This window comes from Brassica rapa, chromosome A02 (assembly GCF_000309985.2).
Source record: "Brassica rapa cultivar Chiifu-401-42 chromosome A02, CAAS_Brap_v3.01, whole genome shotgun sequence".
Lineage (NCBI taxonomy): Eukaryota > Viridiplantae > Streptophyta > Magnoliopsida > Brassicales > Brassicaceae > Brassica > Brassica rapa.
In genome coordinates this window covers 28,617,573-28,644,124 of record NC_024796.2, presented here as the reverse complement: position 1 = coordinate 28,644,124, position 26,552 = coordinate 28,617,573, and the positions used below count along the sequence as shown (strand labels likewise).

General features: G+C 36.3%; 5 protein-coding genes across 8 annotated transcripts; 1 reads left to right on the top strand and 4 right to left on the bottom strand.

The window, feature by feature from the left end:
* Window positions 1-49: 49 nt before the first annotated feature.
* LOC117131807 lies at window positions 50-3,325 on the bottom strand. The gene has a single exon (XM_033284612.1). It carries the CDS (start codon window positions 1,931-1,933, stop codon window positions 1,670-1,672), a length of 264 nt encoding a protein of 87 aa, XP_033140503.1. The 5' UTR covers window positions 1,934-3,325; the 3' UTR covers window positions 50-1,669.
* Window positions 3,326-3,573: 248 nt separating this feature from the next.
* On the bottom strand, window positions 3,574-6,214 carry LOC103854712 (UMP-CMP kinase 3). Of its 4 annotated transcripts, none has more exons than XM_009131677.3 (10): window positions 6,098-6,214; window positions 5,529-5,592; window positions 5,275-5,326; window positions 5,052-5,169; window positions 4,813-4,969; window positions 4,657-4,737; window positions 4,473-4,580; window positions 4,313-4,384; window positions 4,085-4,137; window positions 3,574-3,836 (listed from the first exon to the last, which is right to left on the bottom strand). In XM_009131677.3, exons 2-9 carry the CDS (start codon window positions 5,556-5,558, stop codon window positions 4,126-4,128), a joined length of 630 nt encoding a protein of 209 aa, XP_009129925.1. In that variant the 5' UTR covers window positions 5,559-5,592; window positions 6,098-6,214; the 3' UTR covers window positions 3,574-3,836; window positions 4,085-4,125. The 4 variants fall into 4 exon arrangements, 3 of the variants coding, with proteins under 3 accessions (XP_009129925.1, XP_009129926.1, XP_018511769.1); XM_009131678.3 differs by having other exon boundaries at window positions 5,529-5,589; window positions 6,094-6,181; XR_004455203.1 differs by having other exon boundaries at window positions 3,601-3,886; window positions 3,921-4,137.
* Window positions 6,215-11,277: 5,063 nt separating this feature from the next.
* LOC103854711 (two-component response regulator 24-like) lies at window positions 11,278-12,173 on the bottom strand. Its single transcript, XM_009131676.3, has 2 exons — window positions 11,690-12,173; window positions 11,278-11,535 (listed from the first exon to the last, which is right to left on the bottom strand). The coding sequence occupies exons 1-2, from the start codon at window positions 11,909-11,911 to the stop codon at window positions 11,353-11,355; spliced, it is 405 nt and encodes a 134-aa protein (XP_009129924.1). The 5' UTR covers window positions 11,912-12,173; the 3' UTR covers window positions 11,278-11,352.
* A 253-nt stretch (window positions 12,174-12,426) lies between these two features.
* On the bottom strand, window positions 12,427-19,204 carry LOC103854710 (phosphoglucan, water dikinase, chloroplastic). The gene is made up of 19 exons (XM_009131675.3): window positions 18,573-19,204; window positions 17,922-18,492; window positions 17,483-17,569; window positions 17,264-17,395; window positions 16,787-16,912; window positions 16,531-16,709; window positions 16,368-16,452; window positions 16,138-16,287; window positions 15,999-16,051; window positions 15,714-15,922; window positions 15,513-15,631; window positions 15,318-15,388; window positions 15,078-15,195; window positions 14,734-14,820; window positions 14,580-14,666; window positions 14,412-14,488; window positions 14,196-14,337; window positions 14,002-14,113; window positions 12,427-13,495 (listed from the first exon to the last, which is right to left on the bottom strand). The coding sequence occupies exons 1-19, from the start codon at window positions 18,731-18,733 to the stop codon at window positions 12,591-12,593; spliced, it is 3,471 nt and encodes a 1,156-aa protein (XP_009129923.1). The 5' UTR covers window positions 18,734-19,204; the 3' UTR covers window positions 12,427-12,590.
* A 1,236-nt stretch (window positions 19,205-20,440) lies between these two features.
* Window positions 20,441-23,667, top strand: LOC103854709 (mavicyanin). Its single transcript, XM_009131674.3, has 2 exons — window positions 20,441-22,517; window positions 23,092-23,667. The coding sequence occupies exons 1-2, from the start codon at window positions 22,352-22,354 to the stop codon at window positions 23,490-23,492; spliced, it is 567 nt and encodes a 188-aa protein (XP_009129922.1). The 5' UTR covers window positions 20,441-22,351; the 3' UTR covers window positions 23,493-23,667.
* The last annotated feature ends 2,885 nt before the right edge of the window (window positions 23,668-26,552 follow it).

Sequence of the window (26,552 nt, the reverse complement as noted above, 5' to 3'; positions counted from 1 at the left end):
AGAGGAAGGCTTTAATATAATGAGGTTTTGCCTCTATATATAGTACATGTTTTTTTGTTTTTGTTGTTTGATATGTTTAGTTTGGTTAGATTTATGTATGGCTTGATATAAATAGGATTGGCTAAGTATTGTTTGAACTGCATTCTTGTTATGTACTTTAGTGGCTGGAAAATATGAAAATATGTGAGGTATAGTTTACATTGTGGTCTCATGGATTTTAATAAAATTTAAATTTAACAAAAATCTACGTTTATTTAATCAATGATTCTACATTTCTACAGTGAGTAGTAATAGCGGAACCAAACTTTTACATATCAATACTGAACATCCATTGGTTGATGTATTGACTAAGCCACTCTTTCCCGTTCATCATCTCATTGGCAAGATGAGACTCTCCAAGATTCTAAAATTCAGTGTTATAAAATTTTATATTTGTTAATCATGCTTACAATATTTTTAATTATGAATTGGTTTTATTCAATTAGAATTTTCTATATCAAATTAGAATCCAGTAGTATTTAGAAATTTTTTGAATACATAATCAATCGAAAAATTCCAAGCAATTTCATGGTAAATTACTTAAACAGAAATTTTAATGATTTGATGAGTTACACGTACTAGCTGTGAAAAACCAAAGTTAACATAAGGACAAACTAATATAGTATATTTTAAGATCCCATGATTTCAAGTTTATGAAATAAATAAGAGAAAGCCAATCTCACAAATTTCCATCAAGTACAAACAGAAAACAAAAATTATATACTAGGCAAAATGTGTATTATAACAATAACTAGAGGGTCAAGATTTGGAGGTAGAGGAGACTCATTATGAGGACGTGATAGTTGGGGAGGTGATGATAACAGAAGAGGTAGAAGCAGTGGTGGAGGAGGAAGCAGCTGGTCCCATGGAGGTGGTTCCAGAAGTTGTTCTAATGATTGGTTGATTCGCGGTGGTAATGACAGAAGACCATCAAGCAGCAGAGCTCCTTCCCGAGAGAGTTGAGTTTTTCTTTGAGCTTCAAATAAATCTATGTTAAAATCTGTGCACTTTCCCTATTGAAGTGATTGATTGATGTATGTACGTAAAACATGAATTTTGGAGGTGCTTGCTTCAATTGTGGGAGTTCAGGACACATGACAGCAGATTGTCCTGACAAGAGAGGGTTCTAATATGTTCTTATTTAATGGTTTCTGCTCTTGAGAGAGAGACATCCTTGTCCTTTTTGGTGTTATTAATGCGAACCCTTTCGTGCTTGTTGCAATCACGGAAGATGTGTGCTTCAGACAAGGTTTAACAATAAGCATAGTGCAAAAAAAAAATAGAGGCAGAAAGTGAGCAAGGGAGATTGCTTCAGAAACACGGGAAAACTGATAGATGTTTTTATATTTAGGCTATACTGATCAGATTCCATGTTTTTGTTTTGTATGATTTACGTGGTTAGTCGAGTCTAAATACACTACTCTCTTGTTTTGTTTTTTGTTGTACGTTTCTATTGTTATATGTGAATCGGGATCACATGTGTTTTAATAGAAGGTGGTCTATGTCCTTATAATAGAAAACAAGTTTGAATACACTTGTCACACAAATACCAGAGATATAATCAAAGTTTATCATAATTCTCAAATTTTCCTTCTTGATAGACGAAATCTTCAGCAGTTAGCTTGATCCATCAAACGGTGGAGGAAGGTGATGATGGAGATGTTGTTGGTTTAGCAAGTCGTCGTGGGAGACCACATTTTGGCAAACATTCTTGGTAACAAGGCTTGTTCTGTTTGCCGCATCTAATGGAACAGACTCTGAAGCAAAAGAATCTTGAATCTTCTGTTGGCTTGATATCATCACCATCATCAACATCAACATTCATTCCATTGCATGCTTGTAAAACAAATCCCATCATTATCAAAGCCATGACCATATACACTTTTCCCGCCATTTTTCTCTTACAAGTTTCTTTGGTTCAAAACAAAACTCTAAGATTTGTGTTTGTTGTATGACTATGAGATGTGTACATTGGTGATAGAGAGGAAGGTGTTTATATATTGAGGTTTTGCCTCTATATATAGTACATTGTTGTATTTTTTTGTGTTTTTGTTGTTTGATTTGTTAGGTTGGTTAGATTTCTGCTTGGTTTGACATAAATAGGATTGGCTAACTATTGTTTGAACTGCATTCTTGTTATTCATTTTTTTTTGTTATGTCATTTAGTGACTGAAAATTATGAAAACATGCGAGGCATAGTTTACTTCTACATCACGAGGTATGAATTTTGAATCTCACCGAAGACAGTATATGTAGATTAAAAGAGAAAAAACTACATAAGATTTTTAGTATGGTCTACGAATTACCGTCAAGCGTGGATTTTATAAGACGACCCAAAATGATATTCTCAAACGTGAATCCCTATAAAGCAAATAAAAATTCTAATTGTAATATTTTCTTTGTAATGTTTCTCGTAGTTTTTAATATCATATTTTATCAACGTTAAAAACGTTTACTAAAATTGTTTTTGTCATTTTTAATGAACAAAAGACCATTAGTGTTGTCTCATGGATTTTTTAAAAAGTTTAATCCAACCAAAATTTATTGTTATTTAATTTAATATATTATGCTGACAAAAACTTAAATATTGTAATATACTTTTAAATTCACTTCTTTTATTAAATTTTGTATTTGTTAATCATGCTTACGAGACGTGAGATCCAATGGCGGGGCGGTTGGGGTGTTAGATTTTCTGTAACAGGTTATCCACGATGAACTTCCTAATGACTCAGAGACTTGTGTGCACCGTTCTTGGCGTGCATGAAAAGAAGGCTCTACCATTCTAATGCACACCAGCAGCCAAAAGAGAACGGTGTGGTCTCTGGAGTTATACCAACTAGCTCACGAGGTAGGTGATATGAATTCAAGTTGAGAATTATAGATAAGTTGAGCCAATAATAACAGACTGAGTCGAGTTAGTATATATATATATTTTTTTTTTGGTAAAATGTTAAATTTATACCATTTTCGAGATTTAAAACTGTTGCGGACAACTTATTGTGCAGAAAGAAGAAACAAAACAACCTAACTCAAGAACAGAACAACCTTAAGGAGGCCTAGGGCCAGAAAAATAGAACTGCAGCAGCGACGGAGTGGGGTCCGGGGATGGAAAGGAGAGCAAGCGATCTCGTATCAGGCGGTCTAAGGCGGAACGAAGACCAGCAGCAGAAGTAGAGGCAGAGGTAAAGACCCGGGCGTTGCGTTCCTTCCAGATGAGGTAGATGACGGACTGAAAGATAAGCTTGATGACAGGTGGAGCCTGAGAAGGGTGGCGGAGGTGAGAGATCATGGCAGCTGCTGAATGCACATCAAGGGGTGTAGCAGGTAGGATAGCCTGCACAAAATGCTTCCAGATGCTGGAAGAGTACTCACATTCAAAGAAGAGGTGGTGATGAGTTTCAATACCCGTGGAACATAGAACACATTCCTGAGGAACACATCAAGGAGTTAGTATATATGCACATTAGATACATCTTTTTGATAATTAATTAAACAATATGAGGATTTTGGTGAAAACAAAAAGTTAAGATAAATAGAAATTAATCTAGGATTATTATAAAATCCCATGAATTCAAAATTTTAATGAAATTATTACAGAAAGCCAATCTCACAAATCCCACCAAATACCAAAACAAAAACAAAAATTATATAATATAGGTAGAATATGTATTAAGTTGCACAAAAAAAAGGTAGAATGTGTATTACATTACAATAATAACAGTAATCATATGGTTATATAGAAGAAAAAAATACGGCCAAGCATGGACTTCCTAGTAAAGATGCCACTGCCCAGCAACCTGTAAAATTTTAAACAAAGCTGACATTAATAATCATCACTTACATACTCCTTTTGTCCTAAAGATTTCTACAGAACTATAAACCCCTTCTGTCCTAAAGATTCTACAGAACTATATACTATAGATATGATATAACAAAGCATCAGCTTCCACAGCCTTTATTCCAGATTCTCTAGTTAAATTTTTACTTTTATACATCAGAACATGAGCTGGAAAATGATTATCATTGACTGTTAAAACATACATACCTGATCAATTAATCTGGATATCTCTTTACTGATGCTGCTGCCTAGGCTGCAACCTAAATAAAACGTTAATAGATTCGTTAACTCAAGAATCTACCAATCAAGAATCCATTGATTCAAACTTGTAAAACATTAGGTACACGCTTCTACATTACATATGGTTCTAATGAATCTTTTATTTCATTTTTGACTACTAGTGATTAGAGGACAGTTGCAGCTATTGGTTTGTACCTTCTCAGCTTCAGGAGAAAAGACTGCCTTCACCTCCTGAAACACATCTTCAATGGGCTTTGCGGCATGAATCTGAAGAGCCAAGTAGAAACAACAACACTTTGTTACAACTTACAACTGCTTGACCTTCAAGCAAATATAGAAGAAAAAAGATTTTTACCTTTCTAACTTTCCCCTTAGCTTCATAGTACTGAATCACTGGTAAGCTAGATTCAAGAAACACCTTGAAACGCTTCCTTATAGTCTCAATATTGTCATCCTCTCTCCCCTTCAACAGAGTTAACAATCAATATATGTATATATATGGAACAAGAGGCTACACTGAGTAAACGCTTATTACTAACCTGGTTACGTCCTAATAAGCGTCTCTCCATCTCTTCCTCAGGACAATCAAAGAACAAGACAAACTTTGGTTCAATCTCAGTCTACAGAAACCACCAAAGACATGTCATTTAAGCAATTTGTATTGCCAAACATAAACATTTTGAATGTTAACTTACAACTTTTTCAAATGCTGCTCGGTTCTCCTCATTGCGAGGGAACCCATCAATGAGGAACTTGTCATTCCCGTTCTCCTGAATTGCTTTCTGGAGAAGCTTGATTGTCACCTCAGAAGGTACAATCTTCCCTTCTTTGATCATATTCTGGATCATAGTTCTGTTGGAAAAAGACAAAACACTTACACAAAAATAAAGGATCTCAAGAAGGATAATGAATGTGAAGCTGATTAAGGCCATACCCATTTTCAGAACCTGATTTAATCTCAGCCCTGAGAAGGTCTCCAGCACTGAGATGTGTGTAACCAAAATGCTCAACGATATAGGCACACTGTGTACCTTTCCCACTGCCTGGACCACCTGCTCAACATAATACAGAACATAAACCTCAGAAGATGTACAAATAACTTTCAATAAGTAGAACTAAGAGAGAATCTCATGGTTCATAAGGACAATGCAACTTACCCAGAACAAAAATAACATTTGGTTTCTTTGCACTTGAGGTTCCATTTACCTCCTGGAGAAAATAGATCACAAACAAACTTCAAAATAGGCTTTAACAATGTATCTCATAAGCAGAACAATCACTGTATGTAATTGGATTATTTTAACAATAATTAGGATTATTTTAACAATAAGATCATTATTATAGTCACACAACAATCTTCTACATACTTAAAATGGTTTATAAAATTCCATCAGAAGTGTGGAATCATTACCTTGTTTGCAGCATCAACAACGGATCCCATGGTACTAATAATCAATTCGTTCAAATATTACCTGTGATTAATAAGAAGGATTTAAATCATTTTTCATTAAAATCTCCATTAATGGAACCAAAAGCATAGATCTAAAGGGAACATAAAGGTGGAAACTTTAAAACAGCTTTAGCAAATTCTACAACACAAGCTAATAAAAGATCAAGTGATGTAAGCACAGACAAATGCTGACGTGTATATAGAACAACACACAAAGAACCCAGATCCGACAGAACATAAAAATGAGAACTTTGAAACAATTCAATTCTAAAAATATGTGCTTTTGATTCTATCTAGACGAATCTGAATTCATGTGACTTAAGCGCAGATCTAAATCTGGAGAATGAATCAAGGATCTAATAAAGATGCAAGCTTTGGCTGAATTGTAAGAGATCGAGCATTTGGGACAATGACATGAGTGAAAGACACAAACCCATTTTACATATGTTTTTAGAGATTCGCATGCAATTTTCAGACAGGATTATAAGAAGCTGTGAAAGAGACAATGGAAGAAAGATCTGCGAACCTGAAAGCAAAGGGAACACGGAGAGCTTTGATTAGACGCTGAAAGGTGAGAAATGGAGAAGGAAAGGCAAACCGATATAAATAAGCGCACATACATATGTTTTTATATATTTTATACATTCCGTTTTAATTATTTATTTAATCTTCTGTTGGTTACTTTTTAAGTAACGTCCATGTGTCTGTTACTTTTAGTTTTGTTTTTTTCAATATAATACTTTTTTTTGTTATTTGACATTTTTAAATTAAGCACATAATTATTTTATATTATTAAATCATGCCTAAACATTTTTAGTAAATTTCAGGATAAAATGATCATAAAACAAAATTTTGATAAAATTATAGTGAAACAAAAATTTGTCTAAAAGTATATTTTTTTTTTTTTTTGTCATCGACTTTACAGACTCATATTGACTCTGTGAACCAAACTGGGAAATCTTGATCCATGTGAACAACCGAAGACGATACTTTCCTAGCACTGCGAGCTAAGCTATCCGCCTTCTTATTATGCGTTCTTGAAACATAGATGATCTCTACTCTGGAAAAACTCTCTCTCAGGCTGTTGAAATCTTCCAAATAACTTGCAAATGCTGGCCATTCTTCTGGTTCCGAAACCATCTTCACCAATTGAGAACAATCCGTTGCAAACGTAACCTGAAATTGTCGTAAGTTTTTCATACATTCCATTGCCCATAATAGTGCTTCCATCTCTGCATGAAGAGGAGAAAGGGAAGCCCTAATATTCCTTGCGCCCATCAAACCCGCAAATCCCTCTAGAGTACTATACCATCCTTGTCCTGAGAAAATATCATTTTCCTTCCAGGACCCATCCGTAAAACACCATCTTCCTGGAATTAAAGGGAGATTCATCGCCTCAACATGTGGACTCCTCTTAGTCTCATCTAGTATTTGTGCCTCAGCCCATAGATTTGACTCCGTTTCAGCCAATTTAAGGGTATCCAACGGTTCAACATCCAGGTTACTAAAAACTTTATTATTTCTTCCCTTCCATATGTACCATAATATCCATGCAAATTGATGATCCTTCATCTGTGGCACAACTCTCCAAAAGAGGTGATCCATGTTCGCAAAGAGAGAACTTATTGGAAACAAAGCTGGATTTGTTGGAACCTTTGAAAGAGCCCATGTCTGGCGTGCTGGGGGGCACTCAAAAAAAACATGGTTAATCGATTCCTCCTCAGCTCCACATCTTGCACAAATGATATCCCCGGGTATTCCTCTCCTTTGTAGATTCTTCTTAACTGCAATACATCCCGTCACCAGTTGCCATAGAAAATGTTTAATCTTTGGTGGACATCGTATTTTCCAACAATGTGCCTTCAAAATATCCACTGTGGGTCCAAACACTAAGGGTGATTTTTCCTTATCTGGGTATATCCTTTCTACATGATATCCAGATTTAACCGTATATTTTCCATTATTTGTGAAATGCCATCCATCTCTGTCTGCCATCTGAGTTCTACTCAGTGGGATACTTTCGATAAATTTCACATCCTGGGGATCCACCAAAGCCCGAATCACCGGCGAATTCCATTTCCGCAAATGTGGATCAATAAGAGAAACCACTGTAAGGTCTGGGTAAAGATTGTGTTGATTTTTATTGGCTGGTCTCGGGCGAGTGGTTGGGATCCAAGGATCATTCCATACAGATATAGAAGATCCTGTTCCCACCCTTTTGATTAGTCCTTTGCTTACCAGAGATCTAGCAGAAACAATACTCCGCCAACCATATGACGGAGAATATGAACGAATCGGCTCCAGGGGTGATGCATTCCTGAAATACCGACCTTTAAAAACTCGAGAAAATAAAGTATTTGGCTTCTCTATCAGCCTCCATAATTGTTTACCAAGCATCGCTGTGTTGAAATCAGTGATATCTTTAAAACCTAACCCTCCATCTTCCTTACTGACACATACTTTGTCCCATGATTTCCAATGCATTCCTCTTATATTACCACCAGGACTCCACCAAAATTGTGCTACCGCACTTGTTAACTTTTTTGCAGTAGCTTTGGGTAAACGATAGCAAGACATTACATGATTCGGTAAAGCCGTGATCACTGACTTGATGATCACCTCTTTTCCTCCTTTCGTGAAGAACTTAAAAGTCCAACCATTGACCCTATTATTTAGTCGATCCTGTACAAAGACAAAAACCTGAATTTTAGAACCCCCAAGACTCTCCGGCAAACCCAGATAATTTCCCATCCCTCCCAGATTTTGTATACCAAGAATATCTCTTAGCTCCTGTCTGGCAGATTCTTCAATGTTGTGTCCAAATTGAATTGATGACTTATCAAAATTTATTAATTGACCTGACACTTTCTCGTAATCCTTTAATATCCTTAGAATGGTATGGCACTCCTCCTTTTGCGCTTTACAAAAGAAAAGACTGTCATCCGCAAAAAGCAAATGCGATATTGAAGGACATGCCCTGGCTACCTTTATTCCTGTTAATTGTTTCTCCCTTTCCGCCTTCTTAATATTCGCTATCAGAGCCTCAGTACACAGAATAAATAAATAGGGAGATAAAGGGTCTCCTTGACGTAATCCCCGCTGTGGAATAATGAGTCCTCTAGGTTGGCCATTTAAAAGAACCCGATATTGAACCGATGATATACATTCTACCATAAGTTTAATCCAATGCTCATGGAACCCCATTTTCTGTAATAATGCCTTAATAAATTCCCATTCAACCCGATCGTAAGCCTTACTCATGTCCGTTTTGACTGCCATATACTTTCCTTTGCACGCCTTATTGGTCCGTAATCCATGAAACATTTCCTGTGCTATAAGGATATTATCAGAGATCAGCCGTCCTGCCACAAATGCCGATTGCGTTTCCGAAACTAGAGAAGGTAGTAATAATTTTAACCGTTGACACAAAACCTTCGAAATAATTTTGTACCCCACATTACATAAGCTGATAGGTCGCAACTCCGTCATCCTGGTAGGTCTCTCTGTCTTTGGGATCATACAAATATTAGTAATATTTAACCTTGAATCCATCTCTCCAGACACCAAAAAATCATTCACCATCTCCACCAAATCTCCTTTAATAATATGCTAAGAATGCTGAAAGAAGAGGCCTGTCATACCATCCGGTCCTGGTGCTTTTTCTGGATGCATCATAAACAGAGCTTCTCTAACTTCGTCCTCTGTCGCTATCCGCAGTAATCGTTGATTCATCTGTGGAGTTATACCAGGTGTTACCTCTGAAAGGAACTCATCAAACTCCGATGGGGCAGTGGTAGTAAATAAATCTTGAAAATATTCCACCGCCACTCTCTCCATTCCATTGTCCTCTGTAATCCAGTTTCCCTCCCCATCATGTAGCCCCACTATCCTATTTCGAGCCCTTCGTTGCTTAGTTAAAGCATGGTAGAATTTTGTATTAAGATCTCCAGATGAATACCACATATTTCTACTTTTCTGATGCCAATACTCTTCCTCATCCTGATATGCCTCTTGCAATTTCCTAGATACCTCCATAATATCCTCCTGAGATCTAGAATCATCTGTTTGTACCTCTTCAAGCGCTCTTTGCAAGTCCGCTATCTTCTCCTTCCCATAAGGAGGATTATTTTTCCTCCATTTGGCTATCTCCCGGCGGCAGTTACTAATTTGTTCCACTATACCAGTTCTTGTTCCTTCATTATTATCGGACCAACCCCTTGTAATTGATTCTATAAGACCTTCTTGTCCAACCCATCTCTTATCAAATCTAAACTGCCCTTTCCTCCTAATAACTTTATCTTCCAAATAAGCCACTACTGGACGATGATCCGATGCCACCAGGCCTAAATATTCTGTATAAGAACAGGGGAATAGCGTATGCCATTCTTCATTCGCTAATGCACGATCCAACCGACATCTGACCGTGACTGCCCCTTTACCCTTACCCCTTCTGCCTTGCCAGGACAACTTATTTCCTTTGACTGGGAACTCCAGTAAACCACAATTCCTTATCATATTATTAAAAGGAACAAATGAGTTCGCACTTCGCAACGCACCACCTTCTTTTTCATGATTTCCTGTAATCTCATTTAAATCACCAATAATAAACCAAGGCTCGGATCTCGAAATCCCATATCTAGTTAAACGTTCCCACACTTTTTCTCGTAAATCTTGGACTGGATCTCCATACACAAACGTCATATATACCGTTTTCCCAAGAGCCACTGCTTCCACATCTATCATGCGATTACTTGAATATAACACATTAACCTGATACTCATTATTGTAATAAAGCGCTAATCCACCACTTCGTCCCACAGGATCCACTGTGACCAAATTATCAAATCCAAAATGACCTTGAAATTTTTGAGCAAACTCAAATTCTTGCTTTGTCTCTGATAAAAATAAAAAATCTGGCTTATGTTTATGCCATATCTCCGTTAAATAACTTATCGTCCACTTACTTCCCATTCCTCGGCAATTCCAACTTAGTGTCCTCGGCAACTAAAAGTACTTAGTTTGACAAAAAAAAAAGTTGTTGCCAAAGAAAAAAAGATTGACAGAAAGAATTCTTGTAGTAGTTGAGAGCTTGTCATTAAGAATATCTAATCGTCAACATACATATATTAGAGTTTTTTTTTTTTTGAGAACTGGCTTCATATTTTAATGATGGGCATTAGTTTTTTACGATTCCAATGAATAAATAAGCTTTACTAATCTGAAATAGTATTCATACATGCCACACAATGAAAAATATGCTTAAAGGTTTCTTTGACAACGTTGTGCAGTAGATGGAGTGTTCATGCTGAACTGTGATTACAACTTAGTAAATTTGCTTATGCGGCCTCTAGACCGGGTCTGGATTCTTAGGTCTATGAGCCAAACGAGCCTAACATATGGACCTTGCGTATCATTGTCATAGATTTTATTAGAGTTCTTGCTTTTGTGTAACACTTTTTTCATAAGTCAAGCAAGGTACTTCGAATTTAACGATTCAAGTTAAGTCTACTCACGTGGCACATCGCTTATTTCCATGAAAAGTTTATTCGTCTCGCTACAAAGCATCCCAATTGGTTAACAATTTTATAATGATAGAGGTGATGATCTTGTGATAAATCATGCACGGTAACCTACTTTTAATCATAAACCTCAAAAAAAGTATTATGTAAATTCAAGCTTCACTTGCTCGAAACTTTATCGGCTTTGGCAATTACTATTTGAAACTATGGATATTCAAAACTATAAGTATGTTATAAAGTGAAGGTTAACAAATAGATATTATTAACTAGGTTTGGACGTAGAGCTCAAGATTATGAAGAATAGAGACAAGTTTAGAAATGGTGAGAGGTTTCTCTTGAAAGTCATTAAGTCCAGCTTCCATAAACTCTTTCACCTCTTCTTCCTCAGCTCTAGTTGTTACTCCTGCTATCTTGCTCTCTATCCCCATCTCTCTTAGTCTCCTTGTGGCCTAATACAAAAATATTCAATTAATCAATACAAAACAATCCATCAGTTATTGAAAAATACTAAAATGCATTTATAAGGAGTCTAATTCCAGCATTAAGTAGAACAGTTTCCTAAGGCTTCTTTATTATGGATGAGTGAAAGATATATCAATATACCTGAATACCATTCATGATGGGCATATCCATGTCCATGAGGATGAGATCATAGTTTCTGCCGGAACAATGAACGTCAACGGCTTCTTGGCCGTTAGATACGACGTCGTTTTTAATCCCGAGACGGTCCAAAAGTTTATGATGGACACTTTGGTTTACAAAGTTGTCATCGACGACCAAAGCTGTTAACTTCGACGCTTCCAAATTTGGAACTTCACCAGCCATCTCAAAAACTTCTAAGAAAATATTATAGACTTCTAAGCAAATATGTTTGTGATGGAATCTGAAAAACTCGTTGCAGTCTCTATTTAAAAGGAGAAGACATTGATAACGATAAGATTCATCAACTTATGAAAACACCCAAAAACAGGATCAGTTGGATTTTGTTTTGGATTCTGAGGAGATCTAGTGGTATTTTCCATTTTTTATTACACCAAGATTGATCAAAGATCTTTAACTTTTCATGATACTTAGAGTTTAGATTTAGATCAATTAATGTCAATGTATTGAGATATTAATTAGCCAAAACACAATGGGAGCAAGAGACATGAATAGCAAATAATCATATATGATTATAGTTTTAGAGATGTTTTCTGCTAATTTTAGCAATAAATATCACATTAGTTATTAAATATCTAAAATTCATTGAAAGTTCTGAGATTATCAAAAATCTACGTATTATTTTTTTTAACAAAACATTGATAGAATGATATAACAAAATCTTTTACAGATTGCATCTCTTTCCTCAAAGATATTTTATTAGTTAAGTTAATTATTTAAAATCTGATAATTCCACAAACATGATTAGTAAATATATATGTCACTATTAAACATACACAATTGCCGATTTGATTTCTGACATTTTTATTATTCGATATTTTATATAAAAGTAAAAGAAAATATTTTACAGAGGTTGTGGCCTTGACTGAACAATGTAAACATCTTCACCAACCAAACAACCTTCAACGTCTTGTGCACAACCAAAGTTTCTTTCCAAGAAGAAACCAACCGAACCGAGTCTCTGACCAAGTCTCTGTCTAAACACCGAGTCAACCGTTAACCGTTTCTTGCTATAGTCAACGGTCAACCGAACATACTTGCCATCAGCAGGACCTTTCCCTGACACAAGAAGCTCTTCACTGAAGTTAGCAAACGCTAAGGTCTGCACAATCCCATCAAGCTTACCAGAAGCTAATCTCCACGGTGTTCCTCTCGTCCCCGAAGCTAAAGTCTCACCTAAACCAGGAGCAATCTCAGCTTCCACGAGGTTAGTGCCTGGATCAGAAGGACTCACCGTGTGGAGAACGAAAGATAAGTCAGGAGAAAGCATTTCTTGAACTAAAACCGCCATTGAAGCCTCTATTTGAGAGACACCAGCAGCTCTACGGCTCAGAACAGCTCTTCTTGTGTAGAGAGAAGCCCAAACTCGGCAAACGGAAGCAGAGAACACTGAAGGATCTGAGGGGCTCACGTTGGGGATTGATTCATAGAGTCCTGCTGCTGACATTCCAGCTAAGTCCTCAACGTTGGCGCTAGAACGAACAATGAGACGAGTGTCTTTGGGAAAGGCTTTGCTTATGCTGTTGATTGTTTCTTTAGGGACTTGAAGTGATTCCATCACTTTATGGATCTGATCACATATGCTGTCTAGCTCACCGTCTTGAGGTGTGGCGGTTTCTAGCTTTTCTAGGAGAGATGTAAACTTTTCTTCTGAGTTGCTTTGCTTTAAAGCTAACTCCATTGAGCCAAAAGGTATGACAACTCCGGTTGGAACCTTGAATGATGCTGGAACTCCGTGTTCGCTGTGCACTGCAGATTCATTTTAAAACCACACAAAGGAATCAGATATTGTTCCACTCAATTTAATCCCATTAAGACATTAAGAACCCTGTGATTCGGTTTATTTGGGTCGGATATTTTCGGTTTCGGGTAGTTCGGTTTGCACATTCCCACCAAAGTACACCGCAAAAATCAGTCCGGTTTTCGGTTAATTTCGGTTTTTAATTTTACTTCCGAAAATAACCGATTTTTTTTGTTTCACTTAAATTTTAGTGTAATTTTCTAAAAACTCGGATATTTTCGGTTAAATTGTTAGTTTAGTTATTATGGTTAGTTTGGTTAATTTGATTTGGTTATTTTGGTTAAATTTAGATATTTTGGTGTTTTTTTTTTGAAAATCAGAAACCGAACCTAACAGAAAACCAAATAATTTTCAAAATCTCACCGAATTAAACCAAACTCAAAACCATAACCGAACCAAAAACCAAAAATTTTGGTTCAGTTACAAAATCTGAAGGCCTAAAGAAAACTTTTACCTCTAGTAGAGGCTGCTGCTAGAGATGCAAGAAGACCACATGCAGCAGCTTTTGAACCACATGTTGATACATCTGAATCAGCAAGTGTTATGATTCCTCCACTAGGGATATCCTGTGAACGAACATTTCCTAAATCGGTATGCAATCTGAGTGTGAAAGTGTAGGTAGCCACAAGAGATATAAAGAGTTTTGACCTTGGATGAGTAAAGGAGTCTATTAGAAGATGAGGAAACAGGCTTTGACTCTTCATCATCGACAGATACACTCTTCTTATCCGTCCTTTTGTTATCTTCAGTTGACAGTATCAGATTCACATTGCTTGGAGATGCTTCCAAACTGTAAGGTTCACATTATAAAGAACATTAGGGAAGAGACATGGAGTCTCTTGGATAACGTGAGAATGAATTTACCTCACATATTTTCCAACAAGTCGCCGTATCTCAGCCACCTTTTCATCGTCATCACATGTCACAAAGACGATTTTCTCCTGTGTGATGGGAAAAAGAGTGCGTCAACAATGCACTTCTTTAGTAGATTTTTTTTTGGGAAATGAAATAAGGGGGTGAAGGTTATATTGCCTGCCGCGCTCTAACGCCGAGGTGAGACAAGTGAGGAAGTTCCTGGAGAAGCATGACTCCAGCTATGTTCCCATTAGCAGCACTTACCTGTTACAATGTAATCTTTAGTACTGATGTTAGGACTCACGCTGAGGTTGAATGTTAGGTTAAAAACCTCTTCATCTCCATCAGCTTTGTTGACTAATAGAATAACAGGACCACCATCAGTTGATGGTAATGAACCTGGCACAATGCTATCCACCTGCAGTCACAAAACCCAAGAGAAAAATATGCAATTGTGAATTCTCATCCAAGTTACAAAGCCAAGCATATGGTTCTAGAACACTAAGACATTAACTGTTTTATGCATTTGCAATTATCAGTAACAAGTTGTACTTAAGAAGAGTTCACACATAACATTATCTTTTAAAACACTAGCACTGAGACCAGACAGTATGAGTCAACAAAGCAATAAAGTGAAGACCAAAGCTATGTTGTTCTTTTGCCTTCTCCACGTACCTGAACTAATGTTCCAGAAGTTGATCCAGGTACAATGACGTCCCATCCCTCAGAACCAAGTGTGTTTCTAACAGCTTTCAGAAGAACAGTGCAGAGCTTTGAGATCTGAAAAATTATACTACAAGGTAGAACCACAGCTTTGGTCAGAGGAATATACAGAAAGAGAAACATTCTCAAATGATTTCATGAGGCTGCTTGTACGGCTTAAGTTAAGTACAAGGAAGTAAAGGACAGACTTACCCCGCACGAATCTCTGCTTCTGTATAGGTCTTGACACTGTTCTCTGGAATCCCTAGAGCTCTTCCTAATATCTGAAACGAGAAGCAAGTTCTATTAATATTAGCAGCAAAGTGATGATTTGGTCTAATAAGTCTTTTTCTAGTAGAACAAAACAATGTGGCCATAAGCAGCATGTGAATATGTGATTATGTGTACCTCCACATTAGAAGGAAATATTTGAAGAAGTAAATCAGAATATTCTGCTGTTAATCTCCTTGCTCTATCAAGTGTTGCTTTCAGCCTCATGGCCCAAATGGTTTTCCCATCCTCTTCCCCTACATAAGAAATGAGCATAAGCAGCTCCTAGTTATAGCTCTTACATGGAGAAGGAGTTGAGATAAGTGAGAGAAGGAAAACCTTCTTTTTCAAGTAGGTCTCTCTCTCGCCACGCTAGTAGTTCGTTTCCAATGGCTAAACATTCCTCTTGCTTCCAACCAGATAGACCCACTTGGTGAACACCCAAGACCAAAGCATCTAGAGGATCATTCCACGAGGAAACGTCTTTTGATCCCACATCTTTCGCCAGTTTAACAGCTCCTCCCATAGTTTCAACAGCATTGAGAAATCTACTCAAAATCATTGACAAGACGTGAGGCTGAGAAATAAAGCTCCAAAAGAAATAAATAAATATCTTATGCAGACCTGCTTAGTAGAACAAAAAAGTAGTCCTCAAGGCCAATCTCACAAAGACGCCACTAAACAAAAAGGTAGCAAACTATATAAATAAACAAATTGCTAATTGATAATATGCTGAATTGTATTTTTTTTAAAAAGAGCTCACCTTCTGGCGCATTGCAATGGCAGCATCAGGAGCATCATTACGCAAGCCGCTGTTAAGTTCCTTAACAATTGTTTCTCTTAGAGAAGCCAGAGAATGCATAGTTTTAATCAACTCCAAAACATTGCTTGATTCTCCGGATGCGTCAAGGCGCTGGTAAATATAAATTTCAATTTTTCACTCATGAAGAGACTACAATAACAAACTTTGCAATGACTGTGTTTAATTCTTACCTCTTTACATTCAAGAAACAAAGTGAGAGCAGAAAGACCTCTCTCATCCATAGAAACTTTCATAGAATCAAGTTGTTCTGTGAGGCTGCAACAAGATACAAGAGCTATAAAATCATTACACATATGATGAAAGAAAAGGGTTGGCTTCAGAAAATGTAAGTACCTTCCAGCATTAAAGAAATCCTTAAGCTCATTATGGAATATTTTGAACTGCTCCACAAAGTCTCCACTGTATTTTCCTGGGGTCTCAGTGATTCTCTCAAGCATTGCTTCTGTTGCAATTAGATCTTCTGGACCGGCATTGCGGTGAAGCTTGTTTTGTATGGTGTGCTTGATCTCTTGCTGGAACAAAGATGTGTTATATATGAATACTATAACAGTAACTATGGTCATAAAACAGCTAAAGAGAATATTATTACCTTGAGATCATGAGGAATGTCATTACGATGGGCGATGTCTCTAATTCTAGTTAGAGGGACAGATGCAGTGAACTCTGCTTTGAAAGAAGGTAAACACGGATGGATTTTCCGAGCAACAAGCACTTCCTACCATATAAAACAATATCAAACTTAGAGAAGCTGCAACTAAGTCAACAATAGCTACATGTTTTAAAGGCAGAGACCTTGGAAGCTCTTAGTAAACGGTTAAAACAATGTTCTAAACATCCGTCTATACCTAAACAAGACGATTTTTTAAAAATATCAGTCTAGACTTAAAAAATCGGTCTCGCCCGACTAATCAATAATCTCATGTAAAATGAATAATTACAGCCTAGCGATTTCTTGAACATTGGTTAAATATCAATAGTCTCTTCTAGGCTCCGAATAATCCGCCTAGTCGCTAATCCTATATAGTTACCACCTAGCTATTTCTTAAACATTACAATAGTGTGTCACCTCTGCAGTAGCATCTTTCTTGCTGCAAATGTTCTCCAACTCACGGAATATAAGCCTGGAGATCTCAGCATGCCGGTTCGGACGGTGATGCCCTCCATCTTCAAAACATGGAATCTGTCCTGTGTTTATCCACTGCATAAGATGCCAAACAAAACCAAAACGAAGATAAACAAAGGTGAACTCCCAGATAACGCTATAAAGAAGAAAAAAGAGAGAAACCTTCAAATACACTGCAGAGTATATAAGCGCCTTCAACCTTTCCTCCCTCTCAACACTCCCAACTATAACCTCCCGTACCATTTCAAGCTTTGAACACATGAACAGATTCAACAAATAAGAGACAGTTTCACCCAAAAGTGATAGCTTTTAACAAACTTTCTAAAAATTGGGTCTGAAACGACTATTTCAAACCAATTTTTTTTTATAGACGGTCTAGTTACTAGTGATTTTTAAATTTACTAGTAACTAGACATGGTCGTTAATGGACATGATCACACTCTGTCCACAAACAATAAATGGACAAATGGATATGGGCTAATGGAATCTAGGCGCCCGCCTAAACAATAATACTTTAGAAGGCGCCTGCCTAACCACCGCCTAGCGATTTCTTGAACATTGCTTTTAACTAAAGAGTACACATCCAAACTCATAGTAATACCTTTCTCCACCAGTTCCTAGAGTTGCGATCACCTTCCACCATCTTGAGACCCGGACCTTCAAGACCACTAGTATCCCAACTCCTCCCAACTTCTCTATCCCCATGCTCATTAGAACTCATAAAGGAAGCCTCTTTCCCTTTCCACTCCCCAGCCAACGCACTCTTCCGAAGCTGCGCACCGTTCTCACTACTCTCTCCCTCACCAACCTCCTCCTGAGAGACAACATCAAGCGCCTCTCTAGTAGCGTCCCAGTGGCATACAACGGAGAAAGCTCCGGACTTTGGGAGGTTTAGGACACGGTTGTCACCGGACTCCCATGAGAGAGAACCGTCGGTTTTCACAATGACGAACTTAAACTCCAGAGCCTGGTCTCCGTTGAGGTGAAGCTCGCAAACCCATCCCGTTTCAGTCCAAGTGAGAGGAGACTTCTCCTTCCATGAGCCAATCTCTTCAGCTGAGCCAAAGATAGCCACGTGCTCACCGAACTTGACTTGATGGTTAAGTCTCACGTTCAGCTTCACTTTCTTTCTCGACGGACCCGACCCGTCTTTGTTCTTCCGGTGCTCCTCACTGGGTCAGGTCAAAGTTTCGATTTTTGTAAATTAATCAACGGTTTTGATTGAAAGGAGGAGGAAAGGAAGAGACTTTACATGGTGGAGGAAGAAGCAGAGCAAGTGAGGAGACGACGAGAGTCTGATTGGCTGCGAATGTGGATTGCTCTGGGAGTGAAGTGAAGGAGTCTGGGGAGAGAGGAGTTTCTTGTGATGGAGGCGAAGGGAGAGGTGTAACAGTGGCTGCCAATGCTCTCCATTGGAGGTGGTGATAAGAGAGATTTCTCTTTTTTTTTTCAAATCTTCTTCAAAGTCTAGAAAAAATTGCCAAAAACATATCTAGAAAAATATCTTCTTTTTCTCATAACTTTTCATTGATTTTTTTTTTTTCAGTCCGATGTGGCCATGATAAAAAAAAAACAAAAAAAAAACAGAGATAATAGATTTGTGTTAAAGCCATTCTTTTCTTAGAAAGTACGTAAAGTACACCAGTTTTAGACTTAGTAATACGATTCGTTTTTAATATACTTTTCCAAAAACAGTTGCAAAGAAATAGCAATGCTCCTTATTTATGATTAAGATTTTTATTTTTTTTTGTTTCTCATGTAATGTGTATTTTATAGTTTGGATTCAAATTCAAAAAGTATACGTTTCATTAGCAGAATCATTTTTTTGGTGTTTTCCCTTATCAAAGTAGAAGTTAGTAAGAGTTTTTAAGTGTATAGCTAGATTTTGATCCGCGCTTTCCAAGCGCGGGGTTGTTGGATTATATTATAATACAAAGTTTTATTATATCGAAAAACATAATTTTTAACAGCTATATAATCTACAAATTAGTTTATTTGAGATTTTATATGTACACTTTTACGTAAGTTTCTTTTCGACATGAGAATTATATCCGGATAAAAAAAACAAACCGAACCGACCCAAAATTATAGGTTTAGTTCAGGTCCAGAGAAGATAACCTATTGGGTTTTTTTTGACCTGCAGGTCTTTGTTTGAGTCCGGGTCCTACCCTAGACTCGATCATAAATACGTGTATATTAGGTATATTTAGATATTCCGAATATGTTTCCGGTATTATGGATATTATTTTTAAGTTTTTGGTTTACGATTAGAGTTTTGATTTCAGGTAAATTTTTCAAATTAAAAAAAAAAGGGTATTTGGATAAAATTTTGGGTATTTTTCAGTTCATCGTGTTAGATTTTGAATAAAATTTTAAATTTTTAGGTATTTGAATTTTTTTGGTATTTGTTTGAAGTTTCAAATATTTTTCGTGGTTCGAATATTTTTCAGATTTTTCATATATTTCAAATTCTTTTAGGATCTTAAATACTCGAACAGATGTGGACCCATTACGTCTATATCAGGTCCAACAACCTTTTGATATATATTTTTAATGTTATTGTACAAAAACATGGTTGATGAAATATTTTTCCGAGAAAATGTTAAGAAATAATATTAAGATCTGTTAAAAATATTTAAAATATTATATGTTTAGAATGATTAATGTATTATCAGAAATATATAACGGATACTATCGCAAAACTGATAATATAAGTAATTTATCTTGCTTTAAATCATATATTATATGATAAAAGTGATAATATAAAACATTAGTCTCAATGCTTTTACGATTAAAAATCAAAATGATAAATATAATAATAGTAATGTTAGGATTTAGGAGTGAGATTTAAATAAATAAAAGAATTGACTAAATTATTGTTAGAGAAATATATGGTAACATATTGTTAGTATAAATTTAAAGTAAGACCAAAAAATAATAAGTTAAATAAAAGAGTCCAAACAACTTTTATAGGTACATTTTTTTTAGACTCCTTCCCTTTTAATAGTATTGATGTTTGTTAAAAATTAAAGAATTTGACTTTGAGAACTATATTTAGACCATCTCCGATATAGTTTATTCTATTTTTTATTTTAAAACAGAATAACTTTATAATAGAATTTGAATTTACTTTGATGATACTCAATAAAGTTTTGAGTAGGCTAATAAACAAAAAAAACAAGTTATTAAGTAAATTTATTTTTTTTACTCTATTATAGAGTGATAAATAAAGCATCATTGAAACATTTTTACTATAAACTTTATTTTATAATAAAAATAGAATAAAGTTGGAGATGCCGTTACGTATGTAAGCCGGTCAGGTCTTAATTGGTTAGAAAATTACTAGACTGGTTAGGGGATTCGTTAAGTCTTAATTGGTTAAAATTTTTTTACTACACTGTTTATGGGATTTTAACATATATAATATATAAAGTTAATGGCCTTTTGGGCTGAGCTTCTCAATCTCGTAAACAAGAAGCGAAAGCGAGAGTACTGTACTCTTAAGGGAACCAAGTAAATATCTAAGAAACCACAGAAAATGAATCTAACATTGAGACAGCAGGAGATGTAGACAACGATCAAATTCTTCCCAACTAAGAGATGAGTGACTCTTTTGTCATAGGATCGGATGACTCTTATCTTATATATAATATGCATTTTACTTTAATCATAGGTTCCCCGTTTGGTTTGTAAACCGTTGGACCAGTCTTTTACATTAAACCAGTCACACAAACAGTACTTGGAGCCGTTTGGTGTGTGAGGAATCATTAATCAAACAAACAACTCGGTTCCCTGACCGTTAAGTACTTCATGTTATGCAACGAATGTTTGTTATTTTTATATGAGCGTGACAATGTATATTTCAAAGTCTAAATATGCATTGTTGATTCTGTATAAGTAGAAGGCTATGTTAATGGACTGAAATTGGTTTAGTATGGAGCCTATGGACATTAAAAGATTTTTGTTAGTATCTCAATAGCTGCAGTGATAAAATTACCAGAAATTTTGCTACAAGAACTTTGACAACAACAAAGAAGTTTCTTTTCATATGATTTAAACTAGTAAAGAAATATGGTTACCAAGATGTAGGAGAAAGAGTAATTGGGAAGTAGAATTATTAAAAGATGATTCAAATTAGTACACCAACCAACTTAGCATTCTTTCCTTACAAGACTTCCAAACTTCAAAAGTTTAAAGCATGTGATACTTACTTTACAACTTATATAACTAACGAATATAAATTTTATAAATTATGGTTGTGTGTGTGTGTGTGTGTGTTTTAACTCTTTAATTTGAAAACTAACAAATTTTCCAATTCTGTTTATAACAAAAAAAACTAGAAAATAGAAATTTCTAGAATAGCTTAACTAATCAAACCTGTGGAGTAGGCTTTAGTGCAGGAGGAAGACTTCCAGTATTTCGTACTAAATTATCCATTTTTAAGTTTTCACAAGTGAAAAAACTCTAATACCAATTAATAATACATAAATAAATGAATATTAGTCTTTATACGTTAGATCAAGTCCCAATTCATAGTTGATGTGAGGGTTTCTATTATCATTCTTCCAAATAGTGGTCCTTATAAATCATTTCTGTACATAAAATTCTGGTATAAAATTAATTTTTGGGTCAGATTAATCTTTGCTTTTTTCAGGATCTAATATTGTGTCAAGATTCATATGTTTCCAACTTCAAATCATTTGATAATGAGTGTATTGATTTACTATGTGAGACTACAAACCTAGTGTGCACAAAAATCAATACATTTAAGTTATATATAGTCTTTGTATTATGAATTAAATCCATCACTAATAAAAGATAAACAAGTAAAGTAAGCAATCCTTGTCGGTATTTTGCTTTTCAGTCACTCCTTTCTCCAAATTAGCCAACTAACAAAAAAAAAGTGGCCACCCATACATATACACACCACTAGTTCATACCTCATTGTATACACAGCAAAAAAAAAGAGAAATTCTAGGAGAAAACCTTGTTGGGCTCTCTACCAGAGATCGAAGCAGACGAGTGAAAATAATGGCGGCGAGGATAGTGGTGGCTTTGGCATGTATAGTGGTGATCATAAGGCTGAGTGAAGCGGCGGTGTACAAAGTCGGCGACTCAGCAGGCTGGACAACCATAGCCAACGTAGATTATAAGCTATGGGCCTCAACCAAAACTTTCCACATTGGTGATACCGTCTGTGAGTTCCTTAATTTTCTTAACACATTAATTATACATTGAGATGAGCAGATCTTCATTCTAAACGTAATTATTCTGAGACTGACGGAAAGTGGGTCCTTAATGCGTAAGTGCGTAAGCATTAGGTTGAAAGTAATAGTACCACTCACGCCCTAATCATTATGACTTTTCGTTTTATTTCAATATAAACAGGAATAAATTGTTATATTTTTACATCTGCCCAAAGTATGAATGCTTATTAAGTTTAGAACTGATTTTTAAAAATACATATTCTTAACTTATGATTGATAAATAATTATATATATAAACGTTATATATGATATTAGCAGTGGAAATTATTTTAGTCTAAGCCAACCTAATCTTTCTTTAAACTGCTCTTAGCCGATACATCATCCTTGTGAAAATATGAGAAAGAAAAAGAGAGTAGAATACAGTATAGTATAGCAGTCGAATAGAATGGATAAACATAAAAAAAAAAATTATTATCTTTTTAGTTTCATGGTATTCCCATATAAAGTGTTGTTAACTTTTAGGCAAATTGAGTGAACTGAAACTAAACTTTTTGATTATGACAGTGTTCGAATACAACCCACAATTCCACAACGTAATGAGAGTGACACACGCAATGTACAGAAGCTGCAACAACTCAAACCCAATCTCCACCTTCACCACTGGCAATGACTCAGTCACACTCACCAATCACGGCCACCATTTCTTCTTCTGTGGCGTTCCTGGCCATTGTCAGGCCGGTCAGAAGCTCGACCTCAACGTCATTAACCCCACCTCCTCCAGGCCACTCTCTGATCCACCAATCTCCTCGGATTCGTCCTCCCCCTCTTCTCCTCCGTCCACTACTACGATTCCTGCCGCCGGAGTCCCCGGTCCATCTCCTAGCCACGCTGCTTCTCTCCCGAATTCGGCCGTAGCTGTGGTGGCTGCCCTTGTCTCTTGTCTCTTTGCAAATTTTGCTTATTGATTAGGATTACATATACGTTGCAATTCTTGCACATAAGTTTTTGTTATATGTCCAAAAATGTTTTTCTTATGAATTTTCCTTTCTACCGTATTGTTCTTTTTATCTAATTGATTCAAAATGTTTAGACCGTCAATAATAAAAAGAAACGTGTGCATTAACGATTTTGTTGTTTTTAGTGTACTTATTTTTGTAATAGTAAGTTTTCATTGAAAATGCTATGTTTAAACGAATATCAGAGATATCTATTACATTACAGCACAAACATATAACAACTTGTCTTATTACAAACCCCAGAAAACGTCTCTTTATTCACAAGGTTGTATGGATCATACTGTTTAAGCGGAAAGAATTTTCTTAAAGATTTTGTAACAATGGGTGTGCAAAAGATCAGTTTCGTTATTGTAGTTTTTATGTTTTTCCAAGTACCACAAGTCTTATTAAACAATATATGTATGGATTTGTGGAAGATCTAGATGTAGTGGGTGGAAAATGTTCAAACTATGATTTTTTTATGATCTTACCGAAGATTACTTAAATAATTGCATGATACACTCAATGTCAAAGGTAATAACACTATCACCTGCCGTGGGACCGTTCATAAAGACCTAAGGCAAGTTTAATAATTTGGGGGCCTTTATATATAATTTTAAACATATAATTAATACTGCTCAGTATATATAAAGGGTTTCTTATTGAAAAATTTCCTATGATAGTTTTTTTTTTGAAGTTTTTGTCACAAAATAGCTCTCAATAAAGAAAATAACCAAAATAAATTTTATTAAAGGTCAAAAATGTATAAACCCTATGGTTATCTAATCTGTACTTAGGTTTTAGAGTTAAGGGATAAAGTTTTGGAGATAGGGTTTCAAATTTTTAAAAAGTTCAAAATATATATTAAAAATTTCAAAATAAAATGGACTATTTTAGTTACTTTTTAAAAGCTATTTTGTGATAAAACTTAAAAATGGCTATTTACGAGAATTCTCCTTTATTATTTCCTTTTTATATAAGTTTTACTCCAAAAAATGAAAAATAAATATAGCCAAAGTATTTTTGGGGTTAGTTACCGTTTTCTGAAGGCAGTTCGCCCTAACCACTTCTCCCAAGCACGACTATCGAAGTCTATCTGATTTCACTTCTCTCTGATGCCATCGGGGGACCGTTCGTTTCATCTTTGCGTTATTGTCGTCTCTCTGATTTGCTTCAACTTTCTGTTCTTCCTTTGCCATGGTAATTTTTGTAACTATAGTAGGACAAAATTGTTTAAACACCTTCAACGGATTTAACCATGTGATTTAAATATTATAGAAAACAATCGTTAATATAATATATTTTCAGATCTGATGTAGCCTGGAGGATCAGATCCACTCTAGCTGGTATCTCGTGGAGTTTCTACCACGCAAATGGGGAGATACTTGTATCTCATAGTAAAGCAATCTCATTTGTGATCTCACCTTTTGTGGCAGAGGGGCTAGCAATGAGAGGGACCATGGAACATGCAGGGTCTCTAGGTTTGACGAAAATGATCTTTAAATCCAACTCTCAACAATTGGTGACAGCAATTGGCAGAAGCTCTTCTTGGATCTTCATGAAAGTAGACAGAGATATGAAAGAAAGGTGAGTCTTTTGCTCTTTGTTATTGCTTTCTTAGATTGTTATTACAACTTGATAACATATTTATAGATAGAAAAGTCTAGGGTTTTCTTCATTGGTCTTCATTGTCTTGGAGTGCTTCAAATCGATTCTTGTTAGAGACAGGCTGTGGTTTGCCAGCTGTGCTGTACTTTTCCTTTTGCTTTAGCTGAGCTGCCTGTGTACAATTGATTTTGTCTTGTTTGCAGGTTGAAGAAGAAGACCGTTGAGAAGCTTTTGTCTCTGACTGACTTATGGGCTTCAAGTTGGGCTTAACTGATGGGCTTGAAGCTGAGTGACTGATAGGCCCCCTCAAACTAGGTGTGGCGATCGAGTCGACACCGAGTTTGCCACGAAGAGTCGAGAAAGCTTCAAGTGGTAGTGATTTGGTGAAGATGTCAGCAATCTGTTGATGATTCGGAATGTGTTTCACCTCCAAGGCTCCCAAGGCAACTCGTTCTCTGACATAGTGATAGTCAAGAGCGAAGTGCTTGGTGCGTGAGTGAAATGAAGGATTCGCAGAGAGCAAGACTGCTGACAGATTATAACACAGCAGCAGAGGAGTTGTAAGAAGCGGAATTCCCAACTCACGGAAGATCGAGCATAACCAGGTAATCTCTGAAGCTGTTTCTGATAAGGTGCGATACTCTGCTTCAGTTGAACTCTTAGATACCGTAGGTTGTTTGCGAGAGGACCAGGAGATTAGATTTTTACCGAGAAATGTGCTGAACCCACCAGTGGATCGACGAGTGATGTTGCATCCTGCCCAGTCACTGTCGCTATAAGCGGTGAGAGTGAAATCAGTATCTTTGTGAAGTGAAATTCCCATCGTCAGTGTGCCTTTGACATATCTGAGTATTCTTTTCAGGAGAGTGAAATCAGATACTGTCGGAGCATGCATCTTCTGACATACATAGTTGACAGCGAATTGAATGTTTGGTCGCGTCAAGGTAAGATACTGTAACTTCCCTGCGAGACTTCTGAAGTAGGTAGGATTAGAGAACGGCACACCTTGATCCTGTACCTTGTTGAGCTGCAGGGGAAGAGGAGTTGGCATGGAAGAGCAATCAGACATCGAAGCAACAGCAAGTAAGTCCTCAGCATACTTCTGTTGACATAGGAACAAGCCTTTATCATGACTCTGAACCTGAATGCCGAGAAAATAGTGAATCATTCCCAGGTCCTTCATACGAAACTCCTTGTTAAGTTGTTGAAGTAGCTTCGAGAGTACTTCAGAACTATTCCCTGTCACCACCATGTCATCTACATACAACATTAAGATGATGATGTCTTTTTCTGTGGTGTAGACAAACAGGGAGGGATCAGACTTGAAGCAGCGGAATCCAAAATCGATAAGGAAGGTGCTGAACTTGTCGAACCAGGCTCGGGGAGCCTGTTTCAATCCGTAGATAGCCTTGTTGAGACTCC

Excerpts from the sequence above, each read along its gene's own strand:
- LOC117131807 (XM_033284612.1), bottom strand. The coding sequence starts at position 1,933 with ATGGCGGGAAAAGTGTATATGGTCATGGCTTTGATAATGATGGGATTT.
- LOC103854712 (XM_009131677.3), bottom strand. The coding sequence starts at position 5,558 with ATGGGATCCGTTGTTGATGCTGCAAACAAG. Across the intron at positions 4,970-5,051 it reads AAATCAGGTTCTGAAAATGG|AACTATGATCCAGAATATGA; the intron begins GTATGGCCTTAA and ends TTTTTCCAACAG. Across the intron at positions 4,738-4,812 it reads GAGCAGCATTTGAAAAAGTT|ACTGAGATTGAACCAAAGTT; the intron begins GTAAGTTAACAT and ends TGGTTTCTGTAG.
- LOC103854711 (XM_009131676.3), bottom strand. The coding sequence starts at position 11,911 with ATGGCTGGTGAAGTTCCAAATTTGGAAGCGTCGAAGTTAACAGCTTTG. Across the intron at positions 11,536-11,689 it reads CCATCATGAATGGTATTCAG|GCCACAAGGAGACTAAGAGA; the intron begins GTATATTGATAT and ends TTTTTGTATTAG.
- LOC103854710 (XM_009131675.3), bottom strand. The coding sequence starts at position 18,733 with ATGGAGAGCATTGGCAGCCACTGTTACACCTCTCCCTTCGCCTCCATC. Across the intron at positions 17,570-17,921 it reads CTAGGAACTGGTGGAGAAAG|CTTGAAATGGTACGGGAGGT; the intron begins GTATTACTATGA and ends ATGTGTTCAAAG. Across the intron at positions 14,338-14,411 it reads CTTGTTGGAAAATATGTGAG|TTTGGAAGCATCTCCAAGCA; the intron begins GTAAATTCATTC and ends TGAACCTTACAG.
- LOC103854709 (XM_009131674.3), top strand. The coding sequence starts at position 22,352 with ATGGCGGCGAGGATAGTGGTGGCTTTGGCATGTATAGTGGTGATCATA. Across the intron at positions 22,518-23,091 it reads CCACATTGGTGATACCGTCT|TGTTCGAATACAACCCACAA; the intron begins GTGAGTTCCTTA and ends TGATTATGACAG.